The 15,970-nt window shown below is 43.7% G+C and overlaps 9 protein-coding genes across 9 annotated transcripts; 5 read left to right on the forward strand and 4 right to left on the reverse strand.

Annotated features, from left to right (window-relative positions):
- Nucleotides 1-75: 75 nt before the first annotated feature.
- On the reverse strand, nucleotides 76-660 carry RLP24 (ATPase-activating ribosome biosynthesis protein; the record flags this gene model as incomplete). Its single annotated transcript, XM_037284273.1, has 1 exon — nucleotides 76-660. The coding sequence occupies one exon, from the start codon at nucleotides 658-660 to the stop codon at nucleotides 76-78; it is 585 nt and encodes a 194-aa protein (XP_037140169.1).
- Nucleotides 661-896: 236 nt separating this feature from the next.
- PAM18 (Pam18p) lies at nucleotides 897-1,406 on the forward strand (the record flags this gene model as incomplete). Its single annotated transcript, XM_037284274.1, has 1 exon — nucleotides 897-1,406. The coding sequence occupies one exon, from the start codon at nucleotides 897-899 to the stop codon at nucleotides 1,404-1,406; it is 510 nt and encodes a 169-aa protein (XP_037140170.1).
- A 42-nt stretch (nucleotides 1,407-1,448) lies between these two features.
- On the reverse strand, nucleotides 1,449-2,414 carry NSE1 (Smc5-Smc6 complex subunit NSE1; the record flags this gene model as incomplete). Its single annotated transcript, XM_037284275.1, has 1 exon — nucleotides 1,449-2,414. The coding sequence occupies one exon, from the start codon at nucleotides 2,412-2,414 to the stop codon at nucleotides 1,449-1,451; it is 966 nt and encodes a 321-aa protein (XP_037140171.1).
- Nucleotides 2,415-2,653: 239 nt separating this feature from the next.
- Nucleotides 2,654-4,672, forward strand: SSK1 (mitogen-activated protein kinase kinase kinase SSK1; the record flags this gene model as incomplete). The annotated part of the gene is made up of 1 exon (XM_037284276.1): nucleotides 2,654-4,672. The coding sequence occupies one exon, from the start codon at nucleotides 2,654-2,656 to the stop codon at nucleotides 4,670-4,672; it is 2,019 nt and encodes a 672-aa protein (XP_037140172.1).
- Nucleotides 4,673-4,825: 153 nt separating this feature from the next.
- SSL1 (TFIIH/NER complex subunit SSL1) lies at nucleotides 4,826-6,229 on the reverse strand (the record flags this gene model as incomplete). The annotated part of the gene is made up of 1 exon (XM_037284277.1): nucleotides 4,826-6,229. One exon carries the CDS (start codon nucleotides 6,227-6,229, stop codon nucleotides 4,826-4,828), a length of 1,404 nt encoding a protein of 467 aa, XP_037140173.1.
- A 610-nt stretch (nucleotides 6,230-6,839) lies between these two features.
- On the forward strand, nucleotides 6,840-8,465 carry THI73 (Thi73p; the record flags this gene model as incomplete). Its single annotated transcript, XM_037284278.1, has 1 exon — nucleotides 6,840-8,465. One exon carries the CDS (start codon nucleotides 6,840-6,842, stop codon nucleotides 8,463-8,465), a length of 1,626 nt encoding a protein of 541 aa, XP_037140174.1.
- A 629-nt stretch (nucleotides 8,466-9,094) lies between these two features.
- Nucleotides 9,095-9,928, forward strand: CMS1 (Cms1p; the record flags this gene model as incomplete). Its single annotated transcript, XM_037284279.1, has 1 exon — nucleotides 9,095-9,928. One exon carries the CDS (start codon nucleotides 9,095-9,097, stop codon nucleotides 9,926-9,928), a length of 834 nt encoding a protein of 277 aa, XP_037140175.1.
- Nucleotides 9,929-9,964: 36 nt separating this feature from the next.
- Nucleotides 9,965-12,079, reverse strand: APL1 (Apl1p; the record flags this gene model as incomplete). Its single annotated transcript, XM_037284280.1, has 1 exon — nucleotides 9,965-12,079. The coding sequence occupies one exon, from the start codon at nucleotides 12,077-12,079 to the stop codon at nucleotides 9,965-9,967; it is 2,115 nt and encodes a 704-aa protein (XP_037140176.1).
- A 1,019-nt stretch (nucleotides 12,080-13,098) lies between these two features.
- On the forward strand, nucleotides 13,099-15,831 carry SAG1 (Sag1p; the record flags this gene model as incomplete). Its single annotated transcript, XM_037284281.1, has 1 exon — nucleotides 13,099-15,831. One exon carries the CDS (start codon nucleotides 13,099-13,101, stop codon nucleotides 15,829-15,831), a length of 2,733 nt encoding a protein of 910 aa, XP_037140177.1.
- Nucleotides 15,832-15,970: the final 139 nt, after the last annotated feature.

The raw sequence follows: 15,970 nt of genomic DNA on the forward strand, positions 1-15,970 counted from the left end.
TACATAACACTATCGAAAAGTACGAATAAAGAATAATTTACAGACATGGCGACGCAGCCATCCATTTTTTGGGAATTAAAATGCAACTTTTTTGGAGTTCTTCTTCTTGTTCTTCAACACCACCTTGTGCTTCCGCTCTTGCTCCTCCTCTTCTTCGCTTTCGACCTCCATCTCTTCGTCTACCTCTTCTTCTTCTTCTCCCTCTTCCTCCGCCTGTTGCTTGGCCAGCTTTTCTGCCATTTCGACCTCTCTCATTCTCAGCAGCTCTGGGTTGGCCTCCACGAGAGCCTTGTCCCTCAAGAACTCTCTCTCTTCGTTGCCCTTCATTCTGTTCTTGTAGAACGCCCTCTCACGCTTCTGTCTGATCTCTTCAATTCTATCCATGGCCTTCAAAGTCGTCTGTACCAGCTCTCTGTTATATCTCACTGGCACATTTCTCCTCTGGGCAAAAGTCAAAGTAGAGTCCACCGCCAATTCCTTCCCGGCAGCCTTCCTGAAGGCCTTGGTCCACTTCAACTTACGGGGATTACGACGTTGCTTGAACGCCTTATGGCACTTCGACCGACAGAATCTGAATTCCTTGGCATCGTTACGAACAAACATTATACCATGCCCGGGATACACGGGTGAAGAGCAGAAGTGGCACTGGTAAATTCTCATCCCAAAATCGATCCAAACTCACGCCTTACCAACCTGAAAGAGCTCCTCTTAGTTCCAGCTCTTTAGCGATGAGATGAGATGAGATGAGATCAAATTGAAAATTTTTCAAATCGCTATATCTCACAGCGTAATAGGCTCTATAAAAAAAAGCCTAACTACTAAAACACTGAGAGCTGGTGGAAAGGTTCTTTCAAGACCATTTGAGTGCTTGCTGGTTGGGTGGGTTGCAAATTGGAATGAGCGGTAACGGTGTTAACGATAGAAATGTGCTAGAAGTACCACAGCTGCCCATTCCGGGCGAGAACAACTCGAAGTTGTCGAAAAATGAGACCAGAGTGACATATGATACGTCCAATCAGCAGCTGGTTGGACCGGGGAAGAACGGAATGGACCTGTATTTCGATCAGGCGCTGGATTACATGGGCAAACATCCCGTGGCGACTGGATTTGGCGCCTTTTTGACGCTGTATGTGGTTGCAGGTGCTTACAAGTCTATCAGCACGAGGATTAGTGGTGGGAGTGCTTCTAAGGCGTTCCTCAAGGGTGGTTTCGACTCTAAGATGAACGCCAAGGAGGCGTTCCAGATTTTGAACCTGAACGAGGCGAATCTCAACAAGAAGAAGCTGAAGGAGGTGCATAGAAGAATAATGTTGGCGAACCACCCCGATAAAGGTGGATCGCCCTATGTGGCCACCAAGATCAACGAGGCAAAGGATTTTCTGGAGAAGAAAGTTTTGAGGAAATGAGCTGTGCTGTGTGATGATATCCATGTAAATATGCTGAGCGGGCTATATAACGTAAACGCCGTTGGTGATCAATGACTCTCCGCATGCTGTGCAGTGTGTGTCCTTGTGAGCGATCTGGTACTGGTAGCAATCGACATGCCACATGGCGGGGGCGTCGTCTGTGTGGAGACACATCACGCCGTAGATGGCCAATCGGTTGCAGTTTTGGCATGCAGGAAATTCGTAGGTAGAGAGTAGGTCGTCTTCCAGTTCTGCAATGCATCTTAGGTCCAGGCTTATCTCGCCCTTTTCGTTCCTACAGAACCATTTATACTCGCAAAGTCTTATGATCATGTCTTCGATCTCGAGAGCATTCAGGGCCCGATGCTGCGTGAGCAGACTCGACCCCACAGCAAAAGTCGTGTACCTGTCCCAGGGCTCAAAAGCTGCTCCTGCTCTCTCAAGAACAAGACGTCGTACGCGGTCCACCTCTTGTACTACAGCGGATGTGGCGGACACCTCGCCTTGTCTTATGTTGAAGCCAGACTCGCACGTCTTCTGAATAGCATGCTTGATGAAATCGACTTCCTTCTGGCTAAACCTGGTCGCCAATTTCGTTTCTTCCACAGCTCCCACGTCGATATAAACGTAAAACCTGTTAGTCGCCGATAAAGCAGTGGCGCCAGGAGAAGTTATCGCTCTGGAGCAAAACTGCATGGCCTCCTTAGATTTAGATGCCACAATATTCTTGCCCATGCCATGGCTTATCTGAACTACTTTATAATCCAATCCGTTCAGCTTCAGATTAATCCTCTTGATAACGTCAGACAATCGTTTTTGCCACCCTTCAATGTCCATTTCACCGGCTTCCTCAACTGGCTCATCGCATAATCTCATGAGGGCTATCAGCAATACGTTTTCTTCGCAAATGCCTCGAGAACTCATAAGGTAATGCAATATATATCTTCCCAAGTCATTGTCCGTCAGCTTCGATTGACCGGCGGATCTCCCCGAGACCTGAACTGACATCTTAGCGTCTACCTTGTTGGGGTTCCTTTGTCTGGTGAGTCCGGTAGCGTTCCTTGAACCTAAATAATCACCTATTAAACTTCCTTGCGACTCGTAACATCTAAAGAAAACGTAGACACGGAGTTGAGTCGGTTGCAATATAAAGTTGGGTCCTCATCGAAGTAGTTTCTCATCAACTTGCAAGCTTGGTTAGCTGACCATTAGCTCTCGAGTTCAGTCTCATTCGCTTGATATCGCTAATGAATAATATCGACAAAATGGAACGAAAATCTCCGCGAGACGTCGGTAGAGCTACGACTTTGAATTCTGCGTTGCCCTGGAAGGTTTGGTTACGAATTGAGCAGTGGACCGATGAGATTAACGAACCTTTTGCCCTCCATTTTAACGAACAAGATACTATAGATGACTTGAAGACTAAGATATTCGATAAATTAAATGGCTTGAGATGGTCAAGATTGAATGATAATGCATCTATTGCTATTGCGTATTACGTGAGTAGGGATTTTATCGACGAACGAACTCCTCCATTTCCAAGACCTCCCAGCAGCCCGGTTGATGCTACGAGCAGCTTTAGCGGTCGAAATAGGAGTTTCCATTACCCGAAGCCCTTGGCGTTGGGAATATCGGAAGATTTTTCTCGGCGATGCTATAGTGTCACGGCAAGCCCCAGTAGGTCCGCTTCGAACAGTCCTAATCTGGTCAAGATTTGGCAGCCCCCATTGGTACGTTATCGATCAGCATCACCCTATGGGAGACTGGGCGGCACCAGTGTACCACATCCACAATCCACAATGAATGCGGCAAAGCGGGTACCAGGCGTTTTAAACAAAAGCTACGAGTTTCCGCCCGAGGAAAAGGACAATGACTCCCCTGACATGAAGATTTCATTCGAACCAGATGAACTGATAATAACTGTCTACAGCAGCCTCTTTGGCCACATCGGCTCGCAGCGAGCTTCCGAAGCCCTGTTCGTAGTCTGCAACGAAAGAGAACCTGCTTTATCTGTTACGGCGCCACCACCCGCATTGAGTGCCATAAATGCATCTACATATGTCCCCACTAATGAGGAAATAGATCGACAGCTCTCGGATATTCAGGCCTCAGGCATGAAAGAAGGCCTGTTTCTCGAAACTGACCTACCTCATGGTTCAACGAATGACAATGAAGAGATTGAAGTACCAGCTCTGTTGGATTCTACGACTCCCACCGACGAAGAGGGAGAAATAGAGCGCGAATTTAAGCTGATCACAAACGAAGAACAGCTGAAGAAAGAATCTCGTTGCTTGCAGGACACCGAGCATGCCACAGACTCGCCTAAACCGGCTATTCTCCTTCTTCCGAAGAACTATACTGGAGGTGTCGACCTCAACGAGCTTGACTCAAAATTCTCGTCTGATTCATCCTCCCCTGGCTCCACAGGCGGTAATGACTGCGAGACTGGAAGGCAAAGCCAGCAGGCTATTTCCACTTCTTCCTACGCTCCTTTAGATGAAAATGAAATTGGGTTGATTCATCCATTGCTTGAAAGTGAGCGGAAGAAAAATACAAGCTCGTGTCCAAGCTCCCCACAACTGCCAGCGAAACCGACTACTATTGTACCAAGTCTACGTTCTAATACATCTATCACTTCACTCCATGAGAACCAGTTACCGAACGGCTTCACTACGCCGACCAATCATGAAATATTTCCCAAAATTAATGTTCTCATTGTTGAAGACAACGTTATAAATCAGGCAATTCTACGATCGTTTTTAAAAAAGCATAAAATATCATACAAGGTTGCCAAGAATGGTCAAGAGGCTGTCGACAGGTGGAAAGAAGGAGGGATAGATTTGATCTTTATGGATTTGCAGCTGCCCGTTTTCTCTGGAATGGATGCAGCGAAAAAGATCAGAGATTTGGAGAAACAGAATATCTCTAAACAGAACAATTCAGTCAGAACTTCGAATAACAAGGCTCCAGTTATCATTGTCGCCTTTACAGCATCTAACTCTCTTGTTGACAAGAGAGAAGCTCTGTTGTCAGGTTGCAATGATTATCTAACGAAGCCTGTCAATTTGCACTGGCTTAGTAAGAAAATCAATGAATGGGGTTGTATGCAGGCCTTGATAGACTTCGACGGCTGGAAGAAAGGGCAGAGCAGAATGACCGACAGCGTTATTAAGGCATCTCCAAAGTTTCCTAAAGCATCAGAATTTAACTCTGGCCACAGTTCCTCGAGCCGAAGAAGCCGGAACACCAGCGAAACACGTCAATAGAGTCAAGAGCATCTCTTTAAAGTGCTCGAGAGCGGGTGAGTGGAACAAGCGAACAAGTTGATGTTTTATACCTTATGCCTTAGTATGTCCCTCCCCTCAATGTAATTCGCATGTAACGATACCATCTTCTGTAGTATACTAATAACTATCAGTCTACATTATCACCGGTTGCGATTCGCAACCGGGACAGTTATGAAGAATTTCATGGATGTATACGTCGCAGTCTATGCAAAAGTCCTGTTTACAATTCTCGCACCTGTATCTGGAACTTGTTAATAACTCACCGGTCTTATTATTTTTTATTGTGGGAAATCTTATCTGACAGCTAAAGCAGTTGTCTGTAGGGAAGTTCTCCGTCGATGGAACTTCTGAAAATGTCTTTAAGGGCATTAAATGGTGGTACGACCTAGCCAAGTGAGTGGAGAGTATGAGCATCAAGTCGCAGCAGGGACAAACTGTCGGTAGAGAGCAAACCTTGCTTTGGCAATTGGGGCAAAAATATCCGCCATACATCAATTGTGAATGGCAAGCACAAAATGTCGGGGAGTCCTCAAAAATTCTCGTCGGGAAACCCATTCTTACAAGAGTGAAACCCCTGTTTATCTTATTCACAGGCAGCGGTACAACTGCTTCTTCGAAAAGTTCTTTACAGTGGGTTTCATCCAGCGGAACCTTGTAAAAACTTTCGTCGCCATAATTTGTCGCTTTGCAAAGTTCTTTACATATGGCCACTTGAGCTGACAGACCAATGACTTTAACACGGATTGATTCTTGTACCAACGAAGCGATAGTTTGATGTATATCGCCGGGATCAGTACTGGAAAGTGATCCGAAAATGATTAACACCTCTTTGGTGCAATGAGCCGGCACCGGTAGAAGAAGTCCCCTGGACATCTCAAGGGCGTTCTGGAGAGACGGATTGCCTTTCGGTTCTTGTTTTCTGATCTGTTTCAAAGCATCGATATGATCTTGCGGGTTGCCACTTATCTGACTAATCATCTGTGCCAGCCCATTGCGCATCGTGACAATCCCCAACTGTGAGATGGGATTCTGATCGAAAAATTCATGAACAAAATCAATCGCATACTGTACTATCATGACATGCCGATTCGGCCTCAGATCCTTCTCTGCCATTGCCTCACTACAGTCCAGCACCAGTACCAAGGTCCTGATGATACCTCTTTGGTAGGGCGTGATATTCTTTAAAGCGCTTCTCTTTTTCCTCGATTCGATAATACTTGCCGCAAGCGAGCTCATATCTCCATCTTCGTCTACTTTCACCAGATCCCAACTTCTCTTAATCTCATCCTCCCATGCGTAACCACCGTTGGCACCTTGTAAATTCTTGTTAGACAATTTCTTCCTTTTTCCCTGCTCCCTGGAACGACGGATCCTTCTATCACCACTTTGCTTCGAACCATTGTTCACTACTCCAGCATTCTCACCGCCATCTCCTTCCTCACCCAAATCATCTAGGTCGATCCGCTTCTTCTGTCTTCTGCTTTCTTTTGACGAAACTATCACTTGCTCATCATCACTATCCGAGTCCAGCCCCATAGTAAAAACCCTTCTACAAGCACTTTGTGGTATAGATTCGATAGAAACCACTTCCGGTTAGCCTACTTTACCACTTGATTTACTCATCAACCGAATAAAATGGAATTGCTTGCAAGCTTTTAGGGCTTCCAGACCGGAAAAACTAAGTTAACCAAACAGGAATATGATCTGCAAAGCGGAACAATGCGAGTTGCCAATTAATCCACCTTTTTTCCGAAACATGCAGATAGATCATCCGTCACGGAAAAATTATATCTCGTGGATAAATTGCATTAAATATCCTAGCCAGTAAAAGTATACCAACTGGGAGTCAAAAAGTGGATATCTGGTAAGGCTGAAAGTCACACGAGCAGAGACTAGACGAGCCTTTTTAATATGGTAAATTAGAGTTTTCGGCCGAGAAGTTCGAGCTTCAAGCTAAACTAATGAACTCAAGTCGTCTGACTGGCTGCTCTTGAGAGAAGCGTAGATCAGTTCTTTAAATTCTACTGGACCATTGACAGTTATGCCCTGCATGAATATTCCTGAAGTATATAAGCAGATCGAGAATGGTAGTTTGCTTGGGAAGCTGTCTCTCGAGCGTTGGTAAAAGCAGAGAAAATAAATCAAGATGAGTGCTGCAGCTAGTGCTATTAGTTATGTGGAATCTAGAGGTAAAGAAGAAGATGTCACCACTAATGTTAAGGCAGACGATGTTTCAAACTCATCCGATAATTATGGGAGTAGCACTTTAGATGAAGCTGATGATGAGGTTGACGTCGCTTTACTATTTCTGAAGGAGAATCATGCCAAGGAAACAGTTATCGAGAAAGATGATCAGTTGAGGACGGCTGAAGAAAAGAGCAGGGCGAATTTTTATGGTGCAAGTGACCTGCCACCAAAGGTTCTGAGAAAATTGGATATTTTTGTGTTGCCTTTCTTGTGCTGTACCTACTTGCTCATGTTTCTTGATAAGGCATTGTTAAACTATGCGGCAGCGATGGGGATCAAGAAGCATTTGAAAGGGAATGAATTCTCGAATTTAGGTACTATTTTCTCTGCCGCATACATCTTCATGGAACCTATTGTCACCTATTTGATTCAAAAGTTCCCGATATCTAAAATCATGGCGATCTTCATTGTGTGTTGGGGTATTGTGCTCGCCTGTCATTCCGCGTGTAAGACGTACGCCTCTCTTATGGTGGTACGTACCTTGCTGGGCATGTTCGAATCGGCAAGTGCGGTTGGTTGCATCGCTGTGAGCGGCATGTATTACACGAAGTCTGAACAAAGTGCGAGAATTGGTTATTGGGCAGCTCAGGCAGGTACCGGGTACATCATTGGTGGTTTGATCTCATTTGGCTTCTTGCACTACCACGGCAAAAGTTTCACATCATGGCAAATCATGTTCTTGGTGGTAGGTTTGGTCACCGTTGTGTTTGGGATTATAACGTTTTTATACCTGCCAGATAATGTCACTAACGCTTGGTTCCTGAATCAGGATGAGAAAGTTGCTGTCGTTAAGCACATCAGAGACAACCAAACTGGTGTCGAAAACAAGAAATTCAAAAAACAACATGTTAAGGAACTTATCTTCCATGATAAACTGACTTGGCCTATGTTGGCGATCACCGCTTTCTCGCAGATCTCTACTGGTTCCATTGGTACCTTTTCTGTTACTATTACACAAACTTTCGGTTTTGATAGCAAGCAGACCGCACTTTTGCAGCTTCCTATCGGTGCGATTACTATCATCATCATCATCGTGACAACGCAGATGATTTCTCGTTGGAACCAAATTACGTTGGTCACCACATCCATGTACATCCCAGCCATCATCGGTTGCATTGTTATGTTGGCTTTGCCTCTTTCAAACCATGTCGGGAACCTTTTGGCGCTATATCTACTTTACAGCGGTTCCTGCGTGATTACCAACATCTACATTTGGAATTCCTGTAACACTTCGGGTTATTGTAAAAGAATTGTTAGAAATGCTTTGACAATGATTGTTTACAACGTGGCCTGTATTGTCGCGCCACAAATGTTTAGAGCTTATTCTGCTCCTCGTTATGTGCCGGCTAAGATTGCTCTGCTAGTTACTCAATGTGTCTGCGTTCCGCTTCAATTGTATGTTGGTTATTTGAGCAGAAGAGAAAACCTAAAAAGAGACAAAGAACAGGAAGGTCAAGTCATCGAAAACTATCAATTCCTTGACTTGACAGATATTGAGAATAGGAGTTTCAGGTACGTTTATTAGTTCGATGTTTTCAATAGTGAAATATAATTCTTAATGTGTCAACTACGTTACTGAAGGCGCTCAAGTGGTTTGCTGGCCATATACGCGCGCAAACAAAGCCTTGTATTAGCTCATTTAGCATCGAAAATGCTCTGCTTTCATCTGGTAGGAAAGATTAGTATGCTAGGTTGTCCACTGGATGTGTCGAGAATTAATCCGTGTACCACGCAATAGATAAATAAGACCTCTAGTTCAGCTGTAAGATTGGCATCATTGGATATCGTCGCTGTCCTGGCGAGCATTGAGATAGAAAGAGTGACTGTTGCTAATCGTAAAGTGCTCCAAGCTTTGTGCGTAAGTGCAGGAACTCACTGTCATATTTCAGCATTGCTGGCACGCCTGATCTCAGAAGAGACCTGCAGTCGCTACAAGAAGAGCCCCGTTCTACACCGCTGGGGACAAGAGGGTTTCCTGATTTATCTAGTGACACCACGGGCACTAGTCTTGGTGCTGCTTTCAATTAATTGTAATCCAAAGTTGACGATTAAATGAGCTGTAATTTTTTTCTCAGCCTTTCGCTATACGAAAAATAATGCTCATCTCATTGATCTCATATTGACAATAGCATAAACTGATCGCTGTCAATCATCATGTCGAATCCTGACGATTTGGAAGACGGATTGCTATACGATTACCAATCTGATACTGAATCTAATCATATAAAAGAGGTTTCACCTGAGACAGCAGACAAAGCAGACGAGGTTTTAAGTGATAGAAAAAGAGCACCTGAAGACAATGCTAGTGAAAAGAAGCTTCTATCCAAGAGACAAAAAAAGCTCGGAAATTCGAGCCTTCGTGACAAGAAGAAGGAGCTGTTTGAATATGAGATCGAGCGAAGGAAGGCTTTGGCGAAATCTTCACCGGAGGTAATTGTTGACTATTTCGCAGCTTTGGTTCGAGAGAAAAACCCAAATTTAAGTGCTCTTGAGTTAGATGATTTATATTTCAAAAAATCGGATTTCATTTCCACTGAAAAGTTTGAGAAAGATCGCTCGTTAACTAACTTTCCGGATTTTGTCTCACAATTCACTAAAGCCCCACGAGCACTGATCCTTTCGATGTCGAATATGAGAGTCGCAGACATCTTTAGGAGTTTAAATGGAAGTAAGAACTGCGTAAAGCTGTTTTCTAAGAATAAGCTGAAAGATGACCTGGCGATAGTGGAAAGGGTGTTTGAAAAAAAAACAAATGAGAAAACGCAGAATATTAAATACTTCATATCGACTCCCACTCGTATCAACAAGATATTTGAGAGCAGTGAGCTGTTTTTCCAAGGTAAAGATAAACTGGACGTCATTCTAGATGCCAGCTATTTGGATCCGAAGAAGAACACCTTGCTTTCGTCGGACAATACCATGATTCTGTGCCAAGTTCTCAAGCTTGTACTTGAGAGGAAAAGCTCTGTGAAAATACTACTATACTAGATTTGTAATTGGCATAAATGGCTCACCATGAATATGCTAAAAGGGCCTCCGTATCGATAGCTTTCTGACTAACATCGATGGCTTTCGTGTTATTTTAGAAGGGCTTGTCGAGCTTGACTTCCTTTTGCCTTTCAAATGATTGACCTTTTCAGCCGGCTTATCGTAATCGTTCATCTTTGTCCTTCTCGCGGATATGTTCGAGCGTCTATCAGAATCGTTGCGAGACACCAATTCCGGAAGAGCATCAAAACCGTCAAAATTCAGACCGCTTGTGCTTCTTCTCAGTATCTTGATATGTTTCCTGTCTTTATTCAAAACAGGACTGCGCAGCAGATGTTTGGTCCTGTCCGTTCGGAAGATTTGAGACACGGGCTTGAGATATATTGATGCAATGGACCCAACATTGAGCTCAAGTTCCTCTAAAACGAGTGGATCTAGTTTTGTATTCAATTCTATTACGGGCAATTCGCCGTCTACAATTTTTTTGATGGCATCGCTACTCATCAGATGGTTCTTTGGTGACTGACTCATGGACAATAGATTCCAATACATAAAGGCTCTTCCTCTAAGGTCAGGGTTGTTGGTCTCCTCTGTGCAAACTTTGAACATTTGCAGACAGTTTTTCTCAGTCGCTGGGTTAGGGTCTCTAACGAAGAACCGTACGCTGGAATTTAAAATGGAATATTGAACTTCAAGGGTTTCCTCCTTGATATTAGAGGAAAAGGTATCAAAAACTTGTAGATAATTCGGTATATCTCGAGAATATTGAGTTATTATCCATATCATTGCATTTTTGGATTCTGGCTCCTGAACTGAGTCTTTATATTCAACCAGTTTGTTTATGATGGAAGTGAAGTCCTCGGTGTGTTTCCGCAAAATATTTCTAAAAACTGATATGATCTCTTGTATGACATAATCAACACCAAATTCCAGTAGATCCAAGAGTGCTGACACACATTCAGCTGCACAATCTCTATCGAGCTTGACAGCAAGATTTCCGATAGCTCTTATAGCCTTACGTGACATCTGAATATCAATATCTGTGGCATACTGTTCAAGTTCTTCCAAAATCCTCGACAAACTGTCGCGATTCGCTGATAGGTATAAACATTCGAGTTTAGTGTCCTTGATGTAAATGGGGTCATTGAACTCTATGAAAAAATAGGAAACGTCCATTTGTAACAAAGGAGTATCTCTACTCAGCAGCAGTAATATGATGTTTCTCAATACAAGAAACTGTATTTCTGGTGGTTTATTCAATAGTGACACAATGGAATTTGAAAATCTTTTAATTAGCGACTCATCAACTTGGTCGACGTAATTCAGTAAGTAAGCAACAAATTTGAAAGCGTTCAGGGCAACAAAGGTGTTAACATGTTGCAATTGCGTCAACGCAATATCAATCATTTCATATGCATCTTCGTGATTTTCTGGCACTGCTGAAATGGTTAATGACTCCAATGCAAGTGCCTTGTCCCATTCATTCAGTTGAGGCAGAAGATCTAATAGTTTGAATGATGTGTCCATGTGGAGCCTTAAAGGCTGCAGATCCATATTTCTGTCGTGAATGGTATGCAAAGCATGTAGTGCCGCTATTCTTAAAGTTGGTTGTGTATTTTCCCGCTCGATAAGATTCAAAAGAAGGTCCAAAAGATCTGTCCTCGCAGATCCTGTGAATTCCAGTTGCTCCGAGGCATAAATTGCTGTTTTAGTCACGTTAGGTGGTACGCTACGGCGATTTATGAATGACAAAACATTTTTCGTAGCTTCCTCGAAGAACTCGGATACGGGCACTGCTACCAATGTTTCCAGCGCCATAATCTGTACTTGCTCGTTCCTGCTGTTTAGGTCACCAAGTATCAGTGGCAATGCCTCAAGGGCAATCTTAGGCCTCGCGGAGCCCAGCGATCTGACATATTCATGACAGATCCTCTTTACTTCAAGGTCATCCTCGATCTTCCAAAATTTCAAAATTTCAGGAATCAAGATTGCCATCTCACTGTAATTCCCCATCGTTAGATTGGCAACGATCTTCCGTAAAGCATTCTTCCTCTTATTAGCACTCGATTTCGATTTTTTCACATCGAAGGCTTGTAGTTCAGCTCGCAGCTCATTGGCTTTATATCTAGTGAAGACCCTCTGGTCAGACATTGCGAATGTGTAGCTAAAATCGCGGTGGCAGATGAGAGCCAGAATCTAACTCCTTGAGTCTAGCTTTTGTTTAAGTTCGATCAGTAGAATGCTCGGTACGTTGAAGTCTTCGCCCCTATAGTAGTAGCTTTTTCGGCCAATCTTCAACTAACCTCGACGCTTAGATAATAGAGAAGCAGAAGAACAGTCTTAAGGTGCTAGATACTCAAGTTTGGCCAGCAGACATCAAGCATCTTTGGCTCAGGTATATGAGGTTTTCCTATGGCGCAGAGAAGTTCGATACAAGAGCAACGGTACCACTGTAAGCTAATCTGTTCTGTCACTCAAAGGAAGAATGCCCGTAGCAGTCTACTTTCGCTTTACTAGTCTCATCATTCATTTGCTCCCTTGTTTTGAAATGCTTGTTTTAGTGCTTTAGTTAATAACAGCCTGTAGGCACTAAACATGAAACTACTGAGGGAGTGATGCAGACGACAGAAGGCTAAACAAAAAAAGCAAGTCAAAAGGCTGTTTAACTTTACGCTATCACAAAAGCCACAAGACTTTGAAACAAGCTCTCAAGTTTACACGCAAGTTATGCGGCTGCTTCATGTGTTTCGGATGAAACAACGGTGCTCAATGCCAAATATTCGAAATCAAGTCGTACTTATAAAGACATCATTAGAGAACTAATGGGGAAGTTTGATTGGTTTTTGGGCTCTTTGCACTGATAGCTCAATGGGATGTTTCGCTTTAGCTTGCTGAGAGCATGAAGGATCGTATGGATTGCAAGAGACAGTTTCTGAGGCAATGATTCGAGTTCAGGTTTCATAATCGAACGCTCACATGTGTCGAATGACATTGATTGTTCTGCAAGAGACATTAGATGAAAGTGTCTCCTGCGATATTTGAGGGTAGTCTTGTTTCAGCCTGCATCCTTTGCTAATTATAAAAATGGCAATGCAGGATGTGACAGGTTTGTTATGTGTTCAGCTTTGGTTCTATGTCAATCTCAGATATCACACGCCTGATAGCGGTTGATGAGTTCCTTTCGTTTTTACAGTCTTTCGCTGATTATTTCAAGCCTGGCATTCGCTGCTGAGATCGCTCAGATATCCTTCGCCGGCCTATCTTACACTCCTTTGACCTCTCTCCATTATCCACAGCAAGGATGGAAGGCTTCCTTTGACTTCAGTATCGGTCAATCTGTCTCGACAGGTGACTTCTTCGAGTTATCGATGCCACATGTGTATCGATTGAAGTTCGACAACGATGAGTCCACCATGACTGCACAGCTAAGCGACGGGACTCAGGCTTTCAAATGCTACGTTACGCAACAAGCTGCCTATTTATATGAGGATACAGTATTCAGATGTGAGGCCACCACAGATCTCTCAGCTGCTGTTTCTGGATCGATGTCTTTTTCTTTAAGCTTCAGCAATGGTGGATCTGCATATAAATATGAGCTGCAAAATGCTCAAACTTTCCACGCAGGTGTCAATGAGGTGCAGTTGAGTGATAAAATGTCAGCTCCCATCAATTTCGATGCCTACGACTTCAATGGCGATATTTATACAATTGGGCGCAGCACGACTTATAACAAGTTTGAAAGTTACTATCTGGGAATGAAGTGTGCAGACGGATATTTGCTTGGGGGAACTCAAACCATCAACTACGATAATCTGGGCAAAAACTTTGCTCTCGACTGTTCATCCGCTCAAGTTTACCTGTCAGATAATTTCAATGATTGGTTTTTGCCCGTTGCTTATGAAAAAGCTTACGCAAATATAACATGTTCTGCTAACAGCTTGCAAGTTAGCTTGAATGAAGCTAAGCCCAAGGAATCGCTATGGATCAATGCTCTACAGTCTGTAGCTCAAGGGATCAACACAATTCAGCATGATGTCCATTTGATATATTCTTGCTCCAATACTTTGCAGAAAACAGTTCAAACAAAGGAGCTACATACCATCGTTGAGTACACAATTTATCAGGGAACGGCGGCCGCAACCTTGTCTGGAACGAGCAACCAGCAGGTACCTACTTCGACGAAGTCGTGCTCAAAATGTACCGCAGCCTCAAGTGATGCAAGCACTCAAACGACTGGTACATGCTCACAATATAGTGACAGCTTAATGACGTCGTCGAGTAAAAGCGGTACATCATCAGAGTCATGTTCGTCACCTCTGCGAAGCAGTTCAGTTATCACCGACCATACGACTCCCTGTACTGTCTGTCATTCTTCAGAAATGATGTCAAGTAGTAGTGGAGCCTCTACGAGCTCAACCATTTCCTCGCCGAGTTCGAGACCTGCTTCATTAAGCACAAGCACTCCTTCTACGAGTTCAACCGTCACCTCGGCAACAGGAACAACCTCGTCAAATCTAAGCTCAGCTCCGTCTACTACATCGATCAGCTCAATCAAAATAACGTCATCAAGCTCATTCCTAACAACTTCAAGCACTTCACCAACAAGCTTTTTCTCTTCAAACACAAACGTTCTCTCATCAAGTACCAAAACAAGTTCAGCAATCAGCAGGACATCCTCGACGGATATAAGCTCCAATTCATTGATTACTTCGTCAAGCACAAACATCTCTTCGTCAAGCACAAACATCTCTTCATCGAGTACAGGCATCCATTCCTCGAGCGGCGAGCGGCCTTCGTCAATGTCAAATAATACAAGCGCACATTCATCAAGCACTGAAACCTCTACTCTAAATTCAAGTACTGCTTCGCAGAGTATAGGCACTTTTTCATCAAGCGCGAGCCCTCCGCCTGTGAGCTCGGCTAGTTATTTCACTACTGTCTTTTCTTCCTCTGGAACCGAAGCAACATCTTCAGGATCAAGCTCACCTTCAAGCTCAAACAGTTCTCCATCAAGCACCAGAAATTCGCTGACATCCTTGTCCAGTCTGTCCTCGTCAAGTATCACGTCGCTGAGTACCGGAGTTGTGAACACATCATTCATATATTCTTGGCCTTCAAGCCCCGTCTCATCAATACCGTTCACATCTTCGTCAAGCATCCTACCATCATTTTTTTCCTTAACTTCAACGATATCATCACAGGGCACTGCGCCATCGGATAGCTCAGCAATTTCAATTTCGACATCATGCTGGACATCGCTTGATTCAAGTTGTACAACCGAAACCTCCATGGCTTCTGACACGAAATTTTATACAGTTGAAACAATTAGTTGTTCTCATTGTGATGCCTCTTCGATCTCCGTAAGCGATTCGGGACTATTCCCTCAGAGTAGAACGACTACCAGTTTGATTGTGAGCAGTATAGGGGGCGCTAACATATCCCACTTTGCTAGCTGTACCAATTGTCCCGCAAGTACCGCAACACAGTTCATGGGTACAGGGACCTCAAGCGATCTTCAATTATTAACAACAACAACTACTTCTGAAACGGATACTATAAATCCAAGTCAAAATATTCCTCCTGAACTACAGAGCTCGAGAGACACTGGCTCGGTCTCTAGCGACCGGGGGTTGGTAGTGTCGTCCCCCGTATGGACTGGTGATGTTATCACCACCGAAATCTTTCAGATGGGAACAACTAGCACGAAAAATGACACAACTATTTTGGAGACATCCCTGATTACTATCGTGTCCTCCAAGTCGCACACCAAACCAGTATCGTTACAACCTACGCCTCTGGTGTCCGAAAGCTCATCATCGGTATATGAGGGAGCGGCCTTCTGCTACGGAGAGGAACGAAGAAACACAGCTTTCTTAGCGCTGTTGCTTCTGATGTTATTGTAAGACAGTTGCTGTAATTTGTACTGTATTGTTGATCTGCTATTATGAGTTGCCTTTATGCTCTATAAAGTTCATATTTTTTGTCATTGATTCCTCTATACTGGTAGCGCGTAGCAGATCATTTTATTCGACAATTGAATAC

This window comes from Torulaspora globosa, chromosome 5 (genome assembly GCF_014133895.1).
Source record: "Torulaspora globosa chromosome 5, complete sequence".
Lineage (NCBI taxonomy): Eukaryota > Fungi > Ascomycota > Saccharomycetes > Saccharomycetales > Saccharomycetaceae > Torulaspora > Torulaspora globosa.